Here is a 20,813-nt window from a genome sequence, read left to right as displayed (position 1 = left end):
GTGTCTGTGTGAGGCTGTGGAAACACTGAGGACACAGTGGTGGCTGTGGGGACACACACCCGAGGACCCAGAGGTGGCTGTGGGGACTCTGGGGACCCAGCGGTGTCTCTGGGGGGCCGTGGGGACACCATGGACAGCGGTGTCTGTGCGGAGCCGTGGGGACAGTGGGGACCCAGCGGTGTCTGTGCGGGGCTGTGGGGACCCCGGGGACAGCGGTGTCCGTGGGGGGCCGCGGGGACACGGAGGGCAGCGCGGTGCGCGGGGACAGCACAGCCGCCCGCCGGCCCGGCACCCCGCGGCCCTCCCGAGGCGACGGCCATGGCGGCGCCCCTTGGCGGCCGCGCCCCGGCGGCGCCCAGCGGGCATGCGCGGCGGGGCCGCCCCGCGCTCGCTCCCTCCCTCGCCCCCCGCCGTGCAGCACCGCGGCCAGCGCCCGCGCGCACGGGGCGGGGCGGGGCGGGGCGGGGCGGCGCGGGGGCGCGCGCGGGCGCGGCGGCGAGCGGAGCCGGGGCCGGAGCGGGAGCGGGAGCCGGAGCCGGGCAGAGCCGCGGCGCGCCACGCCGAGCGGAGCCAGCGCAGCCCCCAGCCGGCCCGGGCGAGCCCAGCCGCCGCCGCGATGCTGGACCCGTCGTCCAGCGAGGAGGAGTCGGAGGAGCTGGTGGAGGAGGAGAGCGGGAAGGAGCCGCTGGCGCCCGCCGCGGCGCGGCTCTCGCCCAGCCGCCCCGGCGAGGGCCCGGGCGGCGGTGGCGGCGGCGGAGCCGGCAGCGGCGGCGGCGGCGGGGGGCTGCAGCCGGGTGGGCGCGGCGGCGGCGCTGCGCGGCCCGCCAGCCCCAGCCCCTCGGTGGCCAGCGAGAAGGAGAAGGACGAGCTGGAACGGCTGCAGCGGGAGGAGGAGGAGAGGAAGAGGAAGCTGCAGCTCTACGTCTTCGTCATGCGCTGCATCGCCTACCCCTTCAACGCCAAGCAGCCCACCGACATGGCCCGCCGGCAGCAGAAGGTATCGCGCACGGGCTGGCCGCCCGGCCAGGCCCGGCCTCCCCCGGCAGCTCCCTCACCGTCCCCTGCCCGCTGCCTGCCCGCCCCTCGGCAGCCACCTTCCTGTCCCCTGCCCGCTCCCCTCGGTGCCCCCTGCGCCCCTGCGCGCTCCCCCGGGTGCCCTCCCGCCTGCCCCGCTGCCCCCGTCCCGCTCCCCGGCAGCCCCACACCGGCGCTCCCCAGGCCCGCGGCCGCCCGGGCACCCCAAGGGCAGTCCCGGCACAGGGCACCTTGGGCCCGCGCAGGTGGGGGTTGCTGGCAGCAGCTCCAGCCCCGGCCGTGAGAAGCCCCCTTGCCACCCCTCCCCGCTGCTCCCCGCCGTGGTCTCCTGCACGGAGCCGGCATGCTGGCATATGGCATTGCTCCTAGTTACGCAACATCAGGACTCGGGAAGTTTGGGATGTTGGCCATCTAAAGGTTGTCGAGAGGAGAGAAATGGGTTATGTTGCTGGAAAACACCAGGCACGTGCCCTTGCCTCCTGCAAAGGGACTGTGCAACTCTGTGCTCGCTGCAAAGTTTGCTTAACTGGGAGCGCTGGCACTGACTTGGGGAGTTGCTGAGTCTCATTTCAACTTCTTGCAAGTGTTTCTGCACGGCGAGCTCCCTGATGCCGGCTTCCCAACAAAACGAGGCAGCAGAGCTTGGTGGTGAAGTCACAGCCACAGTCCCGACTCTTCCTCCCCGAGTGCACCGTGGCGGCAGGGCAGACGCTGGCCAGGAACACCTTCACCTGGGCTCCCCATCCGCAGGAGCCCTCCTGAAGCTCATCTCTCTGCTGAGGCACAAGCTCATGGGCCAGGGCACAAATTCAGTTTCCCCGGGATAGGGACACAGGTGCCTTTCAGTCAAATGCAGCCAACTTTTTCCCTGTAGCAGCTAGAGTTAGATCTGTGATGGGATGTAGCGCTCTGCAACGGCTGGCCGAGTTGTTTTTTTTTTCTCTCTGTGCTTTCAGTTGAGTTTCTTAGACTGCAGTTTTAGCCTTGATACTGTTCTGTGTTCACAAATGACCTTTACAAATCAGACAGACTCCTGGATGTATTGATGCAAACGACATTCAGTTCTGTTACACCACAGGACTATTATTAGTCATTGCAACATACGGAGGTAGGAAAGTGTACCCGTACTGCATGTAGTTTAAAGGCAATATAGGACAATCTGGTGTTGCTGGAAGGTTGAATGATCTGCTTTTGTTTGCTGAGCAAAGTGTATAGCTGAAAATACAGCTCGGTTTCATATTTTATTTTAATTTTGCCTATAAACCTTTTTAATAGATTGTGGATTTTCAAAGTCTGCTTGGTTTTTGTTTCCTGTGCAACTTCTTGATGTTTGAAAAAGATGATGGAATTTAATTGCTGGTTATGTGGAAACTAAAACAAACAAACAAGCCCTGCAACTGTTTCTCATGTAAACACGAACTGAGATTGAAAAGCAGTTTTTTCCAAAGGAGCAGGCAGCATTTTAGTGGTCCAGAGAAGAGTGGCTAGGAAGAAGGGTGACTCATAGTCCCTGAATCAAGATACTGTGCTGTGAAGGGATAGAAAGAGGGGAAGGAAAGAGAAAAGGGGGGAATAAACTGCAAGTGAAACGAAGAAATGGGGAGCAATGGGAGAAATTATAAACCGGCAGCAATACTTGAGTGAATGGGGAAGTTACACAGGATCTTAGGAGGAAATCCATCTCTGTGACATGAATAACATAGGGAAATGCATCTGGCTTATTTCTACAAATAGCTAAAATAGGTGTGTCTCGGGGGCTGACCATTTCTCCTCAAACTTAGCAGTGAGATGGAATTGGGAAAGCTAAATTCAACTTGACAACACATGTCAATTTGAATTTTCCCTTTTAAAGGTGAAGTCGTGCTGGGTTTTCATCTTCTGTATATCCCCATATTCAGTTGTCATGCTGGGAGGAAATCCTTGCCCTTTTTCCTTAGTCAAGACTCCTATTAAAGTCAAAGGACTGCTGGAGCCTGGACTCTGTTGTTTCACTTCATGTGTTCCTTTGCTTTCTCGCGCATCCCTCTGGGAAAGCCCACCCTTCCTTCTGTGGCTTTAGGGGGATCAGAGGGTGAAGGTGTGGGACTCGTTCCCTCTTGGGCACCAAGCTTCTCTCATGGCGGCTCTCTCAGGCTGGATGGTCTCTGTGAGGACTTTGTCTGCTGGTGGGCCTTTGGCAACAATGGAAATACCAGATGTTTCAAGACTCACCAGGGTGGAGCAAATACATTTTGCTCCTCGGGGGAAAGCTGGGAGAAAACCAGGAAGCTGTTGCCTCAGTTTCCTCATTAGCAGAGGAGGGATAGTCCAATTCCTTCTCCATGTGCCATTTGCCTCTCCACCCTCACAGCCTGCCATTTGGAAGGGTTTCATCCTGGGAGAAATGGCAAGCAGAAGCCCCCACACTAGGGTGCAGGGCCACGGAGAGGCTGGGGAGGGAGATGCTTGATCCACTGCCTGTGTGGGCACCCTGGAGATGTGAGGACCTGACCCTGTCCAATGCCCGCTGCGGTTGCTGCCCTCGGGCAGGACGCCTGGGAGCCCCGCTGGGCTCTGCTAGGGCTGGGGACCGGCCAGGATTCGTGCAGGGCTGCTCAGACCCCACGCCTGCATCGGCGAGGTGCTGAGCAGCCACGGCAGAGGTGTTCTGGCAGGGCTGTGCAGTGGTGAGGGCTAGTGGCCTGTCCCCAGCCCTGCTCGGCAGGTCCTGCCTGGTGCTGGAAGGAGGAGGAGGAGGTCTGGCTTCACCTCGCCCACAGCTCTCCCCTGTAGCACGGGAAGGTGCTGCCAGCCCCGAGCACAGCCCAAGCAGGGTGACCAGGCTTTGCAGGGTGACCAAGCAGGGTGACCACCACCAGGTGAGGTGGCAAGGCGGTCGCCCTGCAGAGCAGTTGCCTGACTGGGCTACCTGCTAAGAGCCAGCCCATCTCCATGGGAGAACCACAGGGCCTGAGATGGGCTGCGCTGCATACAGCCCCTGCCAAGCTCCCAGAGCCCAGGTGGTTTCTGTAGCTTCATCATCTTCTTTGCAGTTTTCCCAGAAAAGAAAGCAATTGGGTTTGTTACAGTTGCAGCACTGAAGTTCTTGCCTGGGCTGAAGATGCCCGCAGTACCTCCCCTGAGGCGTGTAATCCTCCCTCCTTGATCCTACAGCGCTGCTCTATCAGAGCTGGCCGGTACCCTGCGCCCCAGGGGCTGCATGTTATGGCAGTGTAATGCACAGGCACCGCGGGTACCGGTTATGTAGCAGCACGCCTGTGTGTAGTGCTCAGGAGCTGGAAAATGCAGCCTGTTGTTCTGCAGCGCTCGTGAACTGCCTTGGAATAAAGGGAAGTGTGTACTTAAGGTACTGTTGCCACAGAAAGACAATTACATGTGGTTTGAGGAATTATAATGTATATGAGAGAGGAGAGAGCAGTGGAAATGTGTGAATGGATGGCATAGCTGGGTATATACTGTATGTGGGCATGACAGCATTGCTTGTTTACACCGGTAACAAACTATTTCAGATTTCAAGTTGAATTCAAGCAAATGTCACTCAGATGGTATTTTTCTGATCCTGATGCCCCAGAAATTTCAGCAGCAGAGTGAAAATTGGTTTTTAGATTAGTGTGTTCAAGCCTACACCTCTGCTTCAAGTTTATCTTGATGTTTGTAGTAAGGCTTTACTTGAGTAACTACACATCTGTGATGTCTACCTGCAATTTCTTTTATTTACACCTTACTAGCATTGTTTCCTAAGGAGGGGGGTGGGTGGGAAAAGGCTTATTAGAACCTGCTCGTGCTGTCTTACTTTCCCCTTAAATTTCTTTTTAAGCTGCCACTGAATTCCAGGCACATTTGACAGGCAGACAGTGGTCTGCAAGATACTCATCCCTTAAAAGGTTGGTGAAAATAGGGACATCTGTATTTATTGCCTATCACAGGTGGGAGGAAAGTGGCAGTGTGTGGACAGCCCTTACTAGACACTGGGGAATCTGAGCAAGAGACCTACTGGATGTGTGACCTGGGGGAAAAAGCTCCCATCAGAGTTTACACTTTGCCAGACGCTGAAGGCTCCAGCCTCACGATGCAGCTCAGGAGGAAAGCAGCTTTGCCAGCTCTGTTGCTCTCAGAACAATGTGTTTTATTACCGCAGATGGCACTTAGCTTGGTAATTGCTTGCCCAGGATGTATTTAGTCTTTTCTCTAGCTCACGCTGACTTGTTGGAAGTAGAGTTGAGACAACCGGCTATGCCCTGTGCCTCTCCCTGCTTGATCCCAACTGTCTGAAGCCTTTGGGAGGAGAGCTCAGCTGGAAGCCTGGGGAAGTCAGGCAACGTGTATGTCTCTGTAGTGACGCAGACCAGGCACCCTTGAATGTGGGTTATACCTCTTGCTAAGTACCTCCAAAGTACAGCAGCCAAAAGGCACAGCACAACCCAGGAATCGGCATTTGCTCATTCAAAATAGTATAAACTGGGAGATCATCTCCAGATTATCACCAGCCCCTTGAAAACACTCGTTAGGAAAGGGGCAGCAGGAAGAACTTATCAAGAGTTAAAATGTGAGAGCATGTTAGGTCAGGCATTGCTGCAGTTGTGATTGCCATCACCTGTTTTCCTCCCCGCAGAACAAGGGAGCAGGCAGGCAGCATGTGGGAGAGTAATCAGTTCCCAGCGGGATAAATGTGGGATGAAAAAAGTTCCAGCTTAGCTGCAGATTACTGGAGCTACTCCTGGGAGAAGTGCCTTGTGATTTGGGTCCTTGTGTAAGCCTGCGGGATGACGTCAGGTGCATTAACAAAATTCTCGGTCAAATTCAGCAAAGCGCTTAAGCTTGTGCTTTGCTGAATGATGATTGATTTAAGCACAGTGCTTAATGCAGAACAGGTGTGAAGGATCAGAAACTTGGTTAAATCAGTTACGATGCATCTTAAATTATCAAATTTCTGCCGTTTTGGCATGCATGCAGATGCTACAACAGTTAGGAACATATAGTAAAGCTACTGCAGCCTTCCAAATAACCACATACTTCTTCCCTATCATGGGTTGGGTTGTTACTCTCGCATAATATTTACACAGGTTCTCTCTTAAAACCACCAACACATCATTCTTCTGGGACAGACCATGACTCAGGTGGTGTTGGGACTTGTTTTAGCAGTCTCCTGCTGGAGGAACTGTGATTTTTATGGTCAGGTTCTGCTTTGCTGGCCTCAAGAAACCCTTGGAGGTGTGGTTTTCTCAGCTCTGCAGGAGAGGAGAGGTAAAGATGATGCTCTGCTTATTTTCTGCCTGTTCCTCGGTTGCTCTCTAGTGCTGTTTGAGGAGATGGAAGCTCCAGGCAGGTCTCAGGCATCACCTGGACCTGGTGCAAGATAGTTATCAGTGCTATGCCCATAAAAACCTGGAAGAGTAGTTAGGGGCTGCTTTTGCCACTTAGCTGGCTCAGTGTGGGCGTAGGCTATGCCACCATCAAATGAGGCTAGGGCTGTCCCCGGGTCAGCACCACGCTAACCCCGACGTGAAGATGAGCCTGCCTGTATTTCACTGCTGCTTGGAGAGCGCTGCGGTGGGGAAGGTGGTCTGGCACATCTGAGATGCGGTGTTCCTTGGCAGTGTGGAGTGCAGAGTGTGGCTGTTGTGCTCAGATTGTCTGGAATCTTCAGAAAATGGTTATTTTTCAGTTAAAACACTTATAATTTATTTTGCCAGTGCCTTATCTTAATTTAATTCCAGCAGATATTAAATATTTGTCATACTTTGGCTATTTATATACTTGCAGCTTATTGGATTGGGAAGCAGGTAATTAAATAGGCTGTGAGCTTGGTCTTCGGCTGTTGTAAAACTTTGCGTTTCCTGATCCATAGCCTGATGATTCAATTATTGTGGGTGGCACCTCTCAGGCCAGAGATGTTGTGAACTAAGAGTGGAGAAGACTTAGCAGATCGTGCAGCTCCAACCCCTGCTAAAGCTCGTCATTTCCAAAAGGTATTATTTATGGCTTTGCTTTGCGTAGTCTAGATGCTTTCCCCGAAGCACTTTGCCTTTTGCACAACTTGTAATTCCTTCTGCTGAATGATGAGTCACTCATTCTCCATTCACCTAAGAGGGAAGCGGTCAGCAAGTAATTTCCCTATGTAATTTTTTGTTAGCTGGAGAAGTATTTAATTTGTAGTGTGATTTAGCAGTAGGAACCCAGCCATCACAACACTGCTACTAGCAGCGTATGTATGCAACCCCCTTACAGCTACTGCCAATGCTTTAGTCCAGGGGAGTACAAGGTAAATATCCTATTTCTATTTAATTATGTAAACCTGATTAATATGTTAAGACCAATCAATACAGCATATATAATCAAGAGCCGTTGCTTGGTTTGTGTTGATGTGAATTCATCTAGTGGCTTCAGCAGCACCAGGGTTTCACCCACAAAGTAATTTCTAGGAAACAAATATTTTAGTGTGTCTTTAAAAACTAAGCCTAATTAAAAGAGTAAAGTTCCCTTAAAACAGCCTGTGAGGGGACCTTCCGTGGTGGTGAGTAGATCCTCTCCGTTTGTTGCCCAGGAGGATGAGTGGCTCCTCAAAGGTCTTCCCTTCCTGGAAGACAGAGCCGGGTGAGGTGCAAGGGAAGGTGACACCTCGGTCCCCAGCTCTGAGAGGGTGTGGTGCAGGCACAGGAGGACAAGCAGAGTTTGTCTCCTTGCCTTGACCACTCCACACAGCAGGTGGTACCACTGGCTCCCGGTGGGTCAGAATTGGGCCATCCTTCTTGCAGGGCATGCTTTGTGGTCCAGCAGGAGGGTTCAGCTCTGTCTTTTTTTAAGGTGGGAGAGGGGAAACGCAGGTTCCTGGGGAAAATCCCTGTGCTTTTACCTTGTAGTTACTGAAAAAAATACATGGAGCATCCTAACGTGGTGCCAGTTTTGGAAGAAGTTATTTGTGGGTACAGGATAGTTGGGGTGCTTTGACTGGTTTTTCTTCTGGATTGGGTGGGCATCATTCTTAAAATTGGACATAAGGGGAGTCACTGTTTGATGTGAATGTGTGAAATTGTTGTTTGAATAGGTGCTTTTAGTGATAATATTTGGTATTGTTTGTCAGTGATTCAAGCTGAAAGTCAGACGTTTTCTAGAATTTAAACACCTGAGTCAAAATGTCATGTGAATGTTTATTCAGCTTGGGGTAAGTGATGCTGTGTTTGTAGTTGTCATAGTTCAAAACCTGTCTGTCTGCCTCAGTAAGGTTGGGAGCTTGGGCTTCTAGGAGTGTGAGGTATATAATGACCCTTGTGAGGGCACATTAGTACAGGCCACCTCCAGCCTGGAGGGGCTGGAAAACTGCCCTGGCACACAACTTGGTGGCTTGGGCCATACAACTCAATGACTTGACCCATGTGCTTCAGGACAGTTGTGTGAGCGCAACAATTCAAGTGCTGAGTGTCTACCCATACCCAAATGTTAGTGTTTGATGAAGAAACCTAGAAATGAAATTAGATTTAATCATGTTTTTCCTAGCCCAAAGCCTGGATATTTTTTTTTCATGATGGTGCTGCAGTGTTTAGGGACTGGAGATGTGGTGTGCAGATCTTGAAGGATCTGTACCACTGACTTTGGTAGGACTCGGGGCTGATGCCACAGTGATTTGTACAAATACCCTGGCAGACAGGGCTGCCCGCTAAATAGTCTGGCAGTAGCCTTTCGTATCTTTTGTGCTAAATGATGTTCATCCAAGGACAGGGTGCTCTTTGTCTTCAGAATATAAGGACACAGTCTTCAGGTCTAGCTTTGTCTGTAGATCTCATTTCTACCTCACGCTACTTTTTTGGGTGGGATTTAGATTCACTCTTAATGATTTAGGATGAGCACTGGGTATGAACTGAATCTGATAGAGTGACCTTGTCCCCTCAAGACTTTCATCTGCTGTCTGTATTCAGCCAGGGGAAGGATGCTGGGGGGGGGGGGAAACCTCAAACTTTTTGGCAGTGGGGGAAAAAAGCACTTGTTTTGGATGTTGTTGTTGCCTAATATACTTCTACAGGCAAAAGAAGCCCTGCACCCAGAGCAGCACCGTGATGTGCAGAGTCTCAGCTCAGTCCCTCAGAGCAGGGCTTGAAGCGGGTGGGTTGGCTCCCAGTTGCCTGTCTGGTGCAGGCAAGGAAAGTAATAGGAAGGAAAGATTATTTTCCAGGCTCACACCATGAGGAACTACTGGTAGAAGCAGCTGTTGGTTAAGACATTTCTTACTGAAAGTCTCACATGCTGCCTTGTGAAGAGCATCAGCAGTGTCTGCTCTAGCATCTGAATTTGGTCCCAAGCACCTGCTGAGCTGGAGAGGATGGTGCTGGGAGTTTGCAGATCCTGTAAGTTTGTAGTAACCACTGATGTCTATTAGTTGCAACGTGTTTGCAATCGATGAGGTGTACAGGGTACGCCATCTCCTGTAGGAAGTGATTCTCCCTTCCCTGAGGAGTTTATCATGTTACCAGTCCAGATGATGCTAAGTCAGCATTGCCCTGAGATAACAGAAGGCTGTGTGTTGAGGTGCAGGATTTTACCAGGCAGCCACAGCCACACGTTGGGCTGCTTAAGACTGTAAAATCTTGTACCCCAACACACAACCTTCCCCACTGCCGTATCACAGCGGAGCAGCCTCTTGCTTTCCTTGGAGCTTGGAGAAGGGTGGTGGTTTGCCTCTTTCAGGAGGGATGTGGGGGTGTGTGCACAAGGATCATTTTGGAGCCTGGGGAGTCACAGATGATGTACAGGTTCCTGTCTGGGAACAGCAGGACAAGCTGCCTGGCTGGTGGCACCCTGGTGTGATAAAGGGAATTGGGTCTGATATTTGGCTGTCAGAAGGAACGTAAACCAATGCTTCTAAATACAGTACCACGCTCACTGGAGTGAGATATGATGGTAGTTCAGTAGAGAGTTCGATTGGGGTCAAAAATGTATTGTTTTCTTCCTATATAGAAGGCATTTTTCTGTACGTATCACCACTGTCCGTTGTACCACCCATCTCAATTCCAGGTGGTGCTTTGCTTGGAAACAAACTCTTACTCCAAGGAGAGATTCAAGGGAGCCTTAAACCCATAATACTGCAAAGATGCTTTGGGAAGAGGTTTCTGGGCTCTACTGTGGTGGACCTTGGCACGTGGCTGGTGCAGGTGGCTGTGGAAGGGAGAAGCTCTTCCATGAACAGCCAGCCAGATGCAGCCCGTGTGCTACTTGTCGCTCCCCTCAGACGTCCCTGTCTGATGGGTGGGGGCCGGGAAAGAGAGCGGATTCGGGCATTAAGTTTTAGGCATAGAAAATACTAGATGATTTGGGAGCAATTAAGTGAAGCTGTTCAGAAGTTCTGTCGGGACTGCTGGTGGTGCTGGCAGGGACTAGCTTTTGCAAGACGAGGGTTTCACTTTGCCTGGCGTGCTATGGGGAGGGTCAGCTGCTCTCACACCTCAGCAGCAGAGGGTTTAGGCAGCTGGAAGGTGATGCAGGCATCACACAAGCAGAATATCTGGCAAAAGGCAAATTTTCCTAAAATGCCAAATATCCTTTCCTGGTACAGCAAGAGGGCACAAATGCTTTACATGTTGCACATGCCAAGTTTGCTTTTATAGTCTACACCCCTAGATTTCCCCTCCCTCTGAGCAGACTTCTCCCACCCTTCTTGCAACCAGAGATGACAGACTCATTGCTGTCTCGGAAGGAAGCTAATGGAGTGACGCAGCAGGAGCCGGCTGCTTTGCTACCTGCATGGTGACAGTGCAAGGATGAAAGAAGGACACAGCCAGCGCTTCTTCAGCCACGGGCAAGGCTGCGTGACCCTCCAGTGGTGCGTGTTGCAAAAACCAGCGCTGTGCCTCCCACCCCCGGCACCGCAGACCACCCTCTGCCAGCAAGACCTCAGGCAGAAGCCATCTGCTGCTGTTATCTGGGGATGTGCAGCTGTCTGGGCTGCACGGGGTTGTTTTTTGGTGCATAGCCAGGAGCTAGCTGGAGTTAGGACTGCAGAGACTTTGTGTGTGCTCAGTCATTCGTGAGGGCAGAGCAGCTCCCATGTGTGAATTGATGCCAATGCTCTGCGGTGGGAAGGAACAGGGAGCTGGGAAGGACACCAGGCCTGGCCAAGGGAGTTTGGAGCTGTGAAGTGACAGCTTTGCTCCATCCCTTTCTAGAGTCTTTGGTGCTTCAGTCTGAAAATTTTCCTCCTCCAGAAGGGTGTCTGTGAAGGAGATGGGGCAGGGGGGAGGGATTGCTTACAGCTCCCAGGGGTGGCTGCATTTTCCATCTCCTATTTACTCTGCAGAAGGCTTGGCTGGAGGTGAATAGGACTTTTTCTACCCTCTAGCTGTCTCAAGATAGAACTGATGTCCTCAAAAAAGAAAACTTGAGTTGATCGTGCACTGTTGGTTTACATTGGTCAGGGATCTGCCTGGTGCAGTTTCTGCTTGTTGGTGAGTTCCCTGGACTTCAGTGGTACCATCTGCTCTTAAAGATGTTGGTTGCAATGCTGCAAAGACTCTGTCCCTACCTTTACCTGGGGTCTTGTGGGTTTTATCTGTTCTGCGGGCTCCTTCTTCCCCAAGACCTGTGGTGGCACATTGCCTCAGAGCCTGAGCTGTGCGCCTAGCAAAGGAGAGCACCTCGTGGCAGTCAGTGCACTTGCTCCAGCCTGGCTGGTGTAGGGAGGGAAGCCTGGGCAGGGAATGGCATCAGAAAACTTGTTCTTTAAACAGTGAGCCAGCTGCTTGCACTGGCTGCCGTGAGCCTGTATGGCCCAGACTTGGGCATCCCTCCAGGGTGTACCTTAGCACAGGGGAGGGGGTTATGTGTCTGTGGAGCACAGCGAGCTGCTTAGTTGCTGTTGAATGCTGTTGCAAGTGCATGTGTGCACATGCTTGTGCAAGGGTTATGAGCTGAGCAGGGCAGGATCTCTGTGGGTGCTGGAGAGCCGTGTGGTTAGCCCGTTTCTCCATCAGTAGTGGCAGCCACTCAGCTGCCCAGACTCTAGTGTTGTAGATGTTGCTGGCTGGTAGAAAATGGATGTTTCTTTCTAAGGCTATTTTGCATCTCTACTGCTGAACTTCTGTTTGGAGTTCCTCAAGCTCAGACCTCTGAAGTCTTTATTGCAAAGCTCCTGCTTGGTGTATATTTCATGTAGAAGGATGTGTGTGATAGAAATTCTTCCTGTAATCTCATCTCCCTGTAAACTCTTATCTCTCAGCTTCTGTCTCGCACCAGAATATTCCTGTCTGCATGGAGAAGTCACCCCAAAAGTGAATCAGATCCTGCTGAGCGGGACAGTCTTCCCACCACCTATTTATAGTGTGTGCAATTACCCTCCATGCATCTCGGAACTCTAATTGCCTTTTTATTGCTGTTTAGCAGTGTGTTAAAGGTTTTTGAATGCTCATGCCTTGTTTTCTCATTAGCTCTATTTATTTCTCCTTTGGCTCTCTTCCTCAACCTCATCAAATTTAGCATCTTCCTGCCTTTGGCACCTTGGGCAGCTTTGCCACTTCTTACTTCTCCTGTGTCCTTTCTCGTGTTGCTGTTCCACATGCTTTGTGTTTCCCAGTCTTGCTCTGCTGTGTTCTTGGGGCCCCCCTCCTGAAAGGGGCTCTGTGCCTGTTGTGATGCCCTGCCAACGATCTCTTTGCTGGGCAGGGTGGCTCGGACAAGATGCCTCTGTCTCCTAAGGCAGCTGCCTTGCATCAGGCAGGGCTGGTTAGCGAGGGGAGGCTGCCCAGGCAGTTAGGGGCAGGTACACAATCTGGGAACGGGGAGCTCTAGTCAAGAGTCTGGAAGGAAGCTGGTCGTAGGGACTGGGAGCTGGTAAGCAAGGTGGGAGGCAGGCGCTGTGGCCTGAGGTCCCCTGCATGGGTTTGTTTTCCCAGGGTGGCCCAGGAGCTGCTGTATTGCCAGAGGTGCCCAGGTGGCACAGCTCCTCTCTAAAGCCACAGTGTGTTGGGCTGTGGGCATGTACAACTGGTGTCACTGGGACTGCTTTTTTAATGCTTCGTGCGTGACCTGTACCTGTTTTCACCTGATGGCCGTGACATCAGCTTTGTACTTGTGCAGCGCCTGGTGCTCTGGGTGGATAACTGGGAGCAAGCAGTAGCCTGGGTTTGTCTCTCACAGTCTCTGAGTGCAAAGTCCTTTTCAATGTTACTTGCTTTATGTTTTAGCCTTGTTGTGTGGCATTTCCATAGCTTGAATTAATTTAATTATCCCCTGAGGTGCTTGCTTGCTCAGTTGTCCAGGACTTTATTGCCCTCCTCTTGTGTATTGAGGAGCCCACACAACTCTGAATCATCAGTAAATGTAATCACAGTGCTTGATGCTTGTTCTTCCAAGTCGATGATATATGCAATAAATGAAACCGGTCTTAATACCGATCTGTGCCTCCCCTTGCAGCACCTGTTATATTCCAAAACACTTCCTCGCTGCGTACAGCCCCGCCACTCAATCCTAACAGCATCTGTATTGACTGGAGAGATTAATATTTTATGTAAAATTTTATCAAAAGCTTTCTCACCCTATAGGTAATTTACAGCCAGCGCTTACTGTCAGCAACCTTAGCACATTTGCTAAGTGTGGTGTCAGCTCGGTGAGGACCTGGTGACCGGGCTGAGTTAAGTCACCTGCGGTGCTGTACAGGTCACGGCTCGGGGCAGGTGAGTGCACGGTGCTGCCAGCCTGCATCCTCGCCTGCATCCCTGCCTGCATCCCCACCTGCAGCCGGTGTTTGCAGGCGGCCTGGTGATGCCTGCGATGTGGGCTGTGCAGCGCTGCCCTAGGGCTGGCATCCTCACCCACAGGCACCAGCCAAGTGCGGGGGTTCACTAGTCAAAGAGAAAATTATTGAACTGAAACAGGGATGGAGCTCCCTGGTCTCACTTTGCTGTTTCAGGTTCCTTGTGCTCCCAGGCAAAAGCAGAGTTCCTCAGTCTGGGCACTGGCTGGGGGCTTGGGTTTGGGCTGGCTTGCAGGTTTAGCTCCCTGCTCGTTCCTTCACAAGCTCACACAATTCTCCAGATCTTTCTCAAGCTGCTGTCAGTAAAAAGGTGATGAAAATATTTCTTCATAGAGTGCTGGAAGATGGTGAGAGATTATGAGGTGCTAATTGCTTAGCATAGGGTGTGTGGGTCCCTGGGAGCGCTGGGACTGGATCTGGTGAGAGCGCCCATGCTGTAGCTCAGCCGCACAGACACTGAGCATCCATGGGCTGCCCCTTCTGTGACTTGCTTGGAGGACACAGAGCAGCTTCTACAGCTGCTCCCTCTTATAAGACGACTGTTAACGGTCTTGCATAATTCATGCTTACAAGTTGTACGCACTTGATGATAAGAGGAGCCGATGTTTAGTTTACACATGTGGGCCTTCGTATAGATCTTAACAACTCTGCACAATAGCTGTGCACCCTTTCCTCCTCTCTGTTTGCTTTTGGGAAGGCGGGCAGCAGGCTGCTCGATGTTTCCATACGTGGGGGAGTGCGTGGCTTGCCTGCAGCTCATTCCTCTGTTGTCTCATGAGCTTGTCATGGGTGTTGCATCCTTCAGGGGGGAGCAGCAGGGAGAATTGCACTGTAATGCAGAAGCAGGACAGGAAAATCTTCAGGCTTTTTGCCCCACTGTTCTCTTTCCTTTTCATGCTCTCAAAACCCAATTGCTGTATGAAATGAAGGCAGCCTGGAGTGCTGTGCCTGGTTTTGCATTGCTGGGAGTTTGTGAAGTGAGGCTGTGCTCCAGACCGGTGCTTTCTGGATGCATATGCATGTGCTCCGGTTGCCCTTGCTTAGGGCACTCTTGGTGCAAACCACGGCCTCCACATGTTTGTCCTGTGGTGATGGCTAAGTCTTGCAGGGAGAATCAAAATGGGACTAAGAGATGGGCATTTAAACTACTGTAACAGCTCAGCTGCCCCCTGTTTAAGCCTATATGAGCAGTAGAAGAATAAGACCCTTGATTCTTTCCTATCAGCCACATGCATAAGACTCAGTGGCCAGCAAGAGGCAGATGGCTTGCTATTTCTGTGCCCTTTTGTTTGATTGCTGCAGGTCTGGGAGAGAGTTACAGCTGCTCCAGTAGTGTGGCAAATAGTCTCCATTTATCTTGTGGTGTTATGCCTCGACAATGTCAGATGGTCTCTTTACATTTGCGCATATATTCAGACTAAGCAAATCGCAGTGTTTTTTCCATTAAAATTTAATGATGAAAGACGACACTATAAGTGATTTCTTTTCTTTTTTTCTTTAACCAATTGCTTCATTTGCTTATAACCCCCATGCTAATGGTAATAATCTTTCCTTGCTGTGGCTCAGGAGAACAGATGTGCCTTTTGAATTTGTTTTTTTTACCTAGACAGACTCTTCCTGTTTGTGTTTTTTTTACAGCTCTGAGTACTTGCATTGCAATGCTGTGACCTATATTCAAGGTGAAACGTGATAAATATTTGCTTTGGGAAGGGAGGCACAACCATGTTTTTGAGAAGATTAAGGCCTATCAAGCAGCAACCCTCATTTCAATTAGACATCAAAATGCAAATCACCCAGGCTTCAGAGTACGTCAAGGTGAGAGTAGAAAGGTCTTCAATCCATTCTGAGATTAAGTTGAAATCCTTGTGCGCTTCAGTTGTTCTTGGTCACTTACGCTGACTAGGAATGATGTGGGGGTAAGTCAAAGTTGTGCAAGGAAACCCTTCAATGATATGTTTTGTCACACATTAAAAAGCTTGCTGGCTACATGCAGTGCTTGCTTGCTCAAAGCACTGTCATCCCTCAGACGATAAAAAAAGACTCTGAAAGTTGTGGTTGTAATGACAGCTCCCCTGATTTTAGTGACTTGATTATTTATCTATTTTTACATGGGGCGTTAGCAGTTAAGTGGTGCCTGAGCCAGGCTGTGGCATGCCTGACACGGAGCCACAGGCTGCACTTTTGGGTTAACATCCCCGCATCACATCTGGGAGACATGTGGGGGCACAGTCTCCCCCTTGCATTGCCCTGGGGAGCCCCAGCCACTGGAGGTGCAGCAGTCTGTGCCCAGGCTACACAGTGTGAGGCTGCAGGGTGGATGCAAAGGATGTCTTGTGCTCTAAGTGTTCCCATCTGCCTGCTGATGCCACTGGTTTCATGTGTTTTGACCAGGAAAACAACAAAACCCAGAAAGTTTTTAAGGCTGGCATCACAGAGGTGCATCCTGGTTTGGGCGTCCCAACCAGTAGGGTATGTCTAGATTGCCTCTTGGTGCTTTTGGTTGAATCAGCTTCTCTTGGGGGAGGGGGGGGGGCAGGGAGGGGATGGATCTTAAAGACCAGGCTCTCAAATGTTCTTAAAGCAACTTAAAAAAATAAAATAAAATGTAGGAGCAGCCCCACCGGGGCTGGTGGCAGCTTTGCTGGATGTCCTGTGCCTTGGGTGGGGTGGTGATGCTAAGCAGGGCCACAGCCAGAATTCACTGAGCATAACAGCATCATTATAGCAGGTGCAGGTTTTTTTCCTACAACACCGGTGCCTTTGGGAGTGACAGTGCCTGGAGCTGAGAGCACAGTTTGTTAAAGCAGAAAGGAACACGTTAGCCCCAGGACTTTGGGGGCTGTAGAGAAGAACTGGTCACACAGATGCTTGGTGTGGAGCAGATAAGTGCTTTGGAGGCTTTTCTTCCCTTTGCTGGCTTTGGAAGGGTGAATGAGAGAGCTTGGGTGATGGGAAGACTGAAATATTTTCTTACCCTTTGCTTGGAAAGATAAATCACGGTTTTACAAAATGTAAGGTAAATTAAAGATTATGTTTATGCTCTTCATTCTCCTTTTCATATATCTGCTTCTCCTTCTGGCTTCTCAGCAAATATTAATGAAAAAAATTGGGCATGAGAACCAGCAAAAAACAACTTATCCCTGTTGAAACCCTGTGTACAAGGTCGTAGCTGTTTATGTAGCAAGTCTCACAGGACTTGAAAAATGTCCTTGGTGTCATCTTGTGCAATTTATCAGGGGTGTTTATGGAGTCACAGCGCTACTTTGCACCAGAGATGGCAACCATACGCTATGGTTGTATGTCATGCATCTTTTTGTATGCCCAGCTTGAATATCTAAGATCTGTAGATACAAGGCTCAGAATCTCAATGAAGAAATAGCGAAAATGTGAATTATGGTTGCATGTAGGCTTTGCACTAGAAAAACTGCTGTAGACAGAGGAGCTTTACAAATGGCCGTGTTCCTGGGAGCTGGACCTTGCCTGAAGGGCATTCTCAAGCACCCCATATCACCCCCTTCCCAAGGATGCTGAGCAGCTCCCTTGTGAGTCCCCTGTGGCTGGCAGATCTCCCCTGGCCCCATTGGGGTTGGGGGTGTTTTTGCAAGGCAGATCTGGGGATCACTCTTTGGAGCTTCTGGGAGTCTGAGAGTGAGCCGAGGTGGCTGCAAACGGGGAGGCAGAGGCAAGGGGGCAACCTTCTGCATTGTGCAGGATGCTGCTGAATCACTGTTTACGCTGTTTCTGTACCTGCTGACTCGATGCGTGGAAATAGGGTACCTCTATTTTTAGTTCTTACCTTGTACATTCATGCACATGCATGCTGAAACCAGACTTTTTGTGATGGGAGCAGTTTCTTGTCTACATGGGGAAAGTATTTCAGAGCTGTGGCACAGTAATGATTCCCAGTTTCTTCCCTGCCTAAAAACATTTTCATGGGGAGAGAGTGGGGGAGAGCTCTGTGTAGTAGTAAAGTAGTGTGGGATGGACTCAAGTGCCTCGGAGCTGCCTCTCCCATCAGCACCATCCAGCCGTGGTCCTGCCTTGCTGCCTTTCTGGCACCAGAATTGCAGCTGCCAGACTTTATTCCATGTCCTGCTGGCTTCCCTTACCCTCTCCTTTAGAGCTCATTTGGTACCTAAATAGGATTTATCAACTATTGCAGCAGGACAAGAGTGTTTTGGGTTGCTGCTGTCAGTTTTTACTCATCTGTGATTTCCTTTGCCCATCTTGTTGCTCATTTATGCTAGTGGAGCAATATTGAGCTCTATCAGCAGAGGAGCAGGTCCCAAGATGAAACCAGCACATTTGTGTTGGCAGAAGGTGTGTGTTGGCTGTTACCTGCTGCTACAGTTAATTGTGTTGTGAAAACAGGCGCTGCTTTTGCATATGAGCTGGGACATTGAGGTGAGGAAAAGTGGTGACTCGTCAGTGGCAAGGAATCACATTGTTTTCGTTGAGGCCAAGGTCTGGTTTACTTTGTTAATGCTTGCCGGAGCAGGAGTGCTAAGGTGGCTGCTGGTGGAACATTCCAGTGAAAACAAGGCTTTCTCTTCCTAGTTTGAGATTGACAATGACATTTTGGGAAGAGAGGAAATTAAAAGTGCTCTGCTTTTAAATGGCTCTGTCATCCGCATGGCAGCAGCGCTGTGGCACTGTATGTCCTCGGCTGCTGTGACTTCAGAACTTGGCCAGGATTCCCTGGAGCTGATGGGATTCTTTCACTTAGTGATATTATTTAGAAAATGCATTATTCCCTCCCTGGTGTCGTCCTGGTGCACGGGGTGCTGGTCCACCAGAAAGCCTGGGAGTGGGTGCTGTTGCTCAAAGGAGTGAAATGGCACATATGGCAAGGGAAAACTGGTGTGAGTGCTGTGTGTACAGGGAGCGTGAGGAAAGGCTCTCAGGATTCCTGCCTTAAAACCCCTGTGTCCAAAACCTTAATGCCGTATTTGCATCCATGATGTGATGTTCTTCTAATGGTTCTCTCTGGTTTGCCGTCAGGAGAAAGGGGAGACCCTGCTGCTCTTGAGTGCTGGGTGAGGTTTGTTATCAGCCGGTGGGAATCATGGCTCTGACCCCAAGGTCTCTGTAGCTTTGGTTTCTGGAAAGTCTAGTTGCTGAGCTGCCATCTCCCGGCAGATCTCAAGTCCTGAAATGCTTGCAGCAGACCCTGCAGCAAGTAGTCTTGCTTTCCTCACCCAGCTTGTTCAGGGAGCTGACATCCAGAAACTAGTGTTGCCTCCAAATTCAGATCTGTTTATCAAACAACGATTAACCATGCTGAGAGTTAAGGCTGGCCAGAGAGAATGACTTTGTTGTTCTGGTACTCACTCTGGCCCAGCGATGCCTGATGTCTTTTGGCTCCTTTGCTGCCCTTCATTGTTACAGTGCCTTGGCACCTGCACCCAGGAGAGCACAGCATCCTTGTGAAACGCTCACTGGGTGAGTTCCTCACCTCTTTTCAGGGATATCAGGAATGAAGCAGTCACTTGCACCACTGCAGAATAGTTTTTTGCCTCTGGAGATGTGCATGAAGCTGCTGCACATTCACTCTTTACTACGTGCATAGCCCTGGATCTTTCCCGGTATGGAAAAATCCTGCTGAATTGTTTTGAAACTTCACAGCAGAAAAAAGCTCTGTTTCTCATACTCTGTCGTGTTTGCCAGCCCAGCTTGTGAGCTGTTTGCCAGAAATGCATGTGCGGGTATAAACACATCGGATTCCTGTGGACTGGTTTTCCACGTGTTTGCAGCTGCCCTGTGGAGGGACATCACCAGTCTGTGCTGGAAGGCTTCCATGGCAAAAGCAGGATCAAAGGGAAGAGGGGAGCTGAGGAGAGGTGGGAGGAATGTGCTTGTGTTGAAGAAGAAACACCATTTGCTTCCGCTTCACCTGCCTGCAGAGAGACAAGGAGGGTTTCTGGTCTGTGTTGGGACACTACTCCCAGCATCAGAATAAGGTAGAGCAAGGGATCAGCACACCCCAAGGATGGGATAGTGCTACCCAAGGATATGGGGGGTACTGAGTGGGAACTCCTCCAAATCCCTGGCCCGGGTGTTGGAGTATGGTGCCTTGGTGCTGTGATGCTGGCATGGAGGCATATGTTCCTCCCCCATGTTCCCTCTTTTCTTAGAGAGCACCAGAAATCTTATTAATATCTCCTTAGAGGAACAGGCTTAGAGGGCTATTACTAAGTTTATATCGAAAAGCCTATTTTAGTGGGTTTTCCTAATCTTTTTAGAAACAGATCCATAGTACCTCTCTGTTTGGGGGGAAGAAACGCTGAAGCTTTGGGCATGTGCTGTACTTTTTTTTTTTTTTTCTGGACTCCAAACTGAGATGCAAATCTTTTCTCTCCAGAGATGTTTAAAGCCAAGCATCATGAGGCTGAAACTGTGTGCAAGGAGCCCCAGCTGTCCCCAAGGCTTCAGTCTCCAGGATTATTCAGAGATTTGCAGATTAGAAGGGTGCTGAAACCAGTTGTCTTGAGCTTCAGTGAAAAGTATTTGATGGTATGTGATATCTTGCAGATAACTTCCCAGGCACCATCCTGCATTGGTGGTACTTTTCCATCACCGATGCTATCGATGGCCAGAGCTCTCTGCTTGGCTTATAGCCATGCTTTTATTTAAGGCACAGAAAAACCAAGGCAAGGGGTAGAGAGGCTGAGCACAACCTGTGCAGGGAAGGTGCTCCCGAGTCAGTGCTGGGCTCTAGCTCTTTCCCCACTCTGCCTGGGGAGATACCAGCGGCTGTGCTGGGGATGCTCCAGTGCTTGACACAGGGTACGTGACGTCTTGTCAGACACCTGCACAGAGGGCTCATGGGTCAACACCTTGTTATAGCAAATCCATGTCTCTGGCTTGCCTTTTTGTTCTCTAATTGCCACCTCCTTGCTTCCTATCTGCATCTGGTAAGCAAGCTGCTGTGATAGTTAATTATTCTTCTGGGCCGAGTGCTGTATTATAGTCCATTCTGTCAATACTAATTGTTTTATAGAAATATGAAGTACCATTTTCCCTTCCCTCCAAGGACTTTAAG

The 20,813-nt window shown here is 50.6% G+C and overlaps 1 protein-coding gene across 24 annotated transcripts in view; it reads left to right on the top strand.

Annotated features, from left to right (window-relative positions):
- The first annotated feature begins 494 nt into the window (after positions 1-494).
- The window catches only part of CADPS (calcium dependent secretion activator), a 220,847-nt gene continuing 200,528 nt past the window's right edge, over positions 495-20,813 (top strand). For 12 of the 24 annotated variants that reach the window (XM_037383082.1, XM_037383069.1, XM_037383084.1 and 9 more), the window contains exon 1: positions 617-997. In XM_037383082.1, coding sequence (XP_037238979.1) covers positions 617-997 — 381 coding nt within the window. Of the gene's footprint in view, positions 998-20,813 lie in introns of all 24 variants that reach the window. The other 12 variants (XM_037383085.1, XM_037383086.1, XM_037383078.1 and 9 more) reach the window with 3 other exon arrangements.

This window comes from Falco rusticolus, chromosome 4, assembly GCF_015220075.1.
Source record: "Falco rusticolus isolate bFalRus1 chromosome 4, bFalRus1.pri, whole genome shotgun sequence".
Lineage (NCBI taxonomy): Eukaryota > Metazoa > Chordata > Aves > Falconiformes > Falconidae > Falco > Falco rusticolus.
The sequence above is the reverse complement of the archived record's forward strand: the minus strand, read 5'-3'. Positions and strand labels throughout refer to the sequence as shown.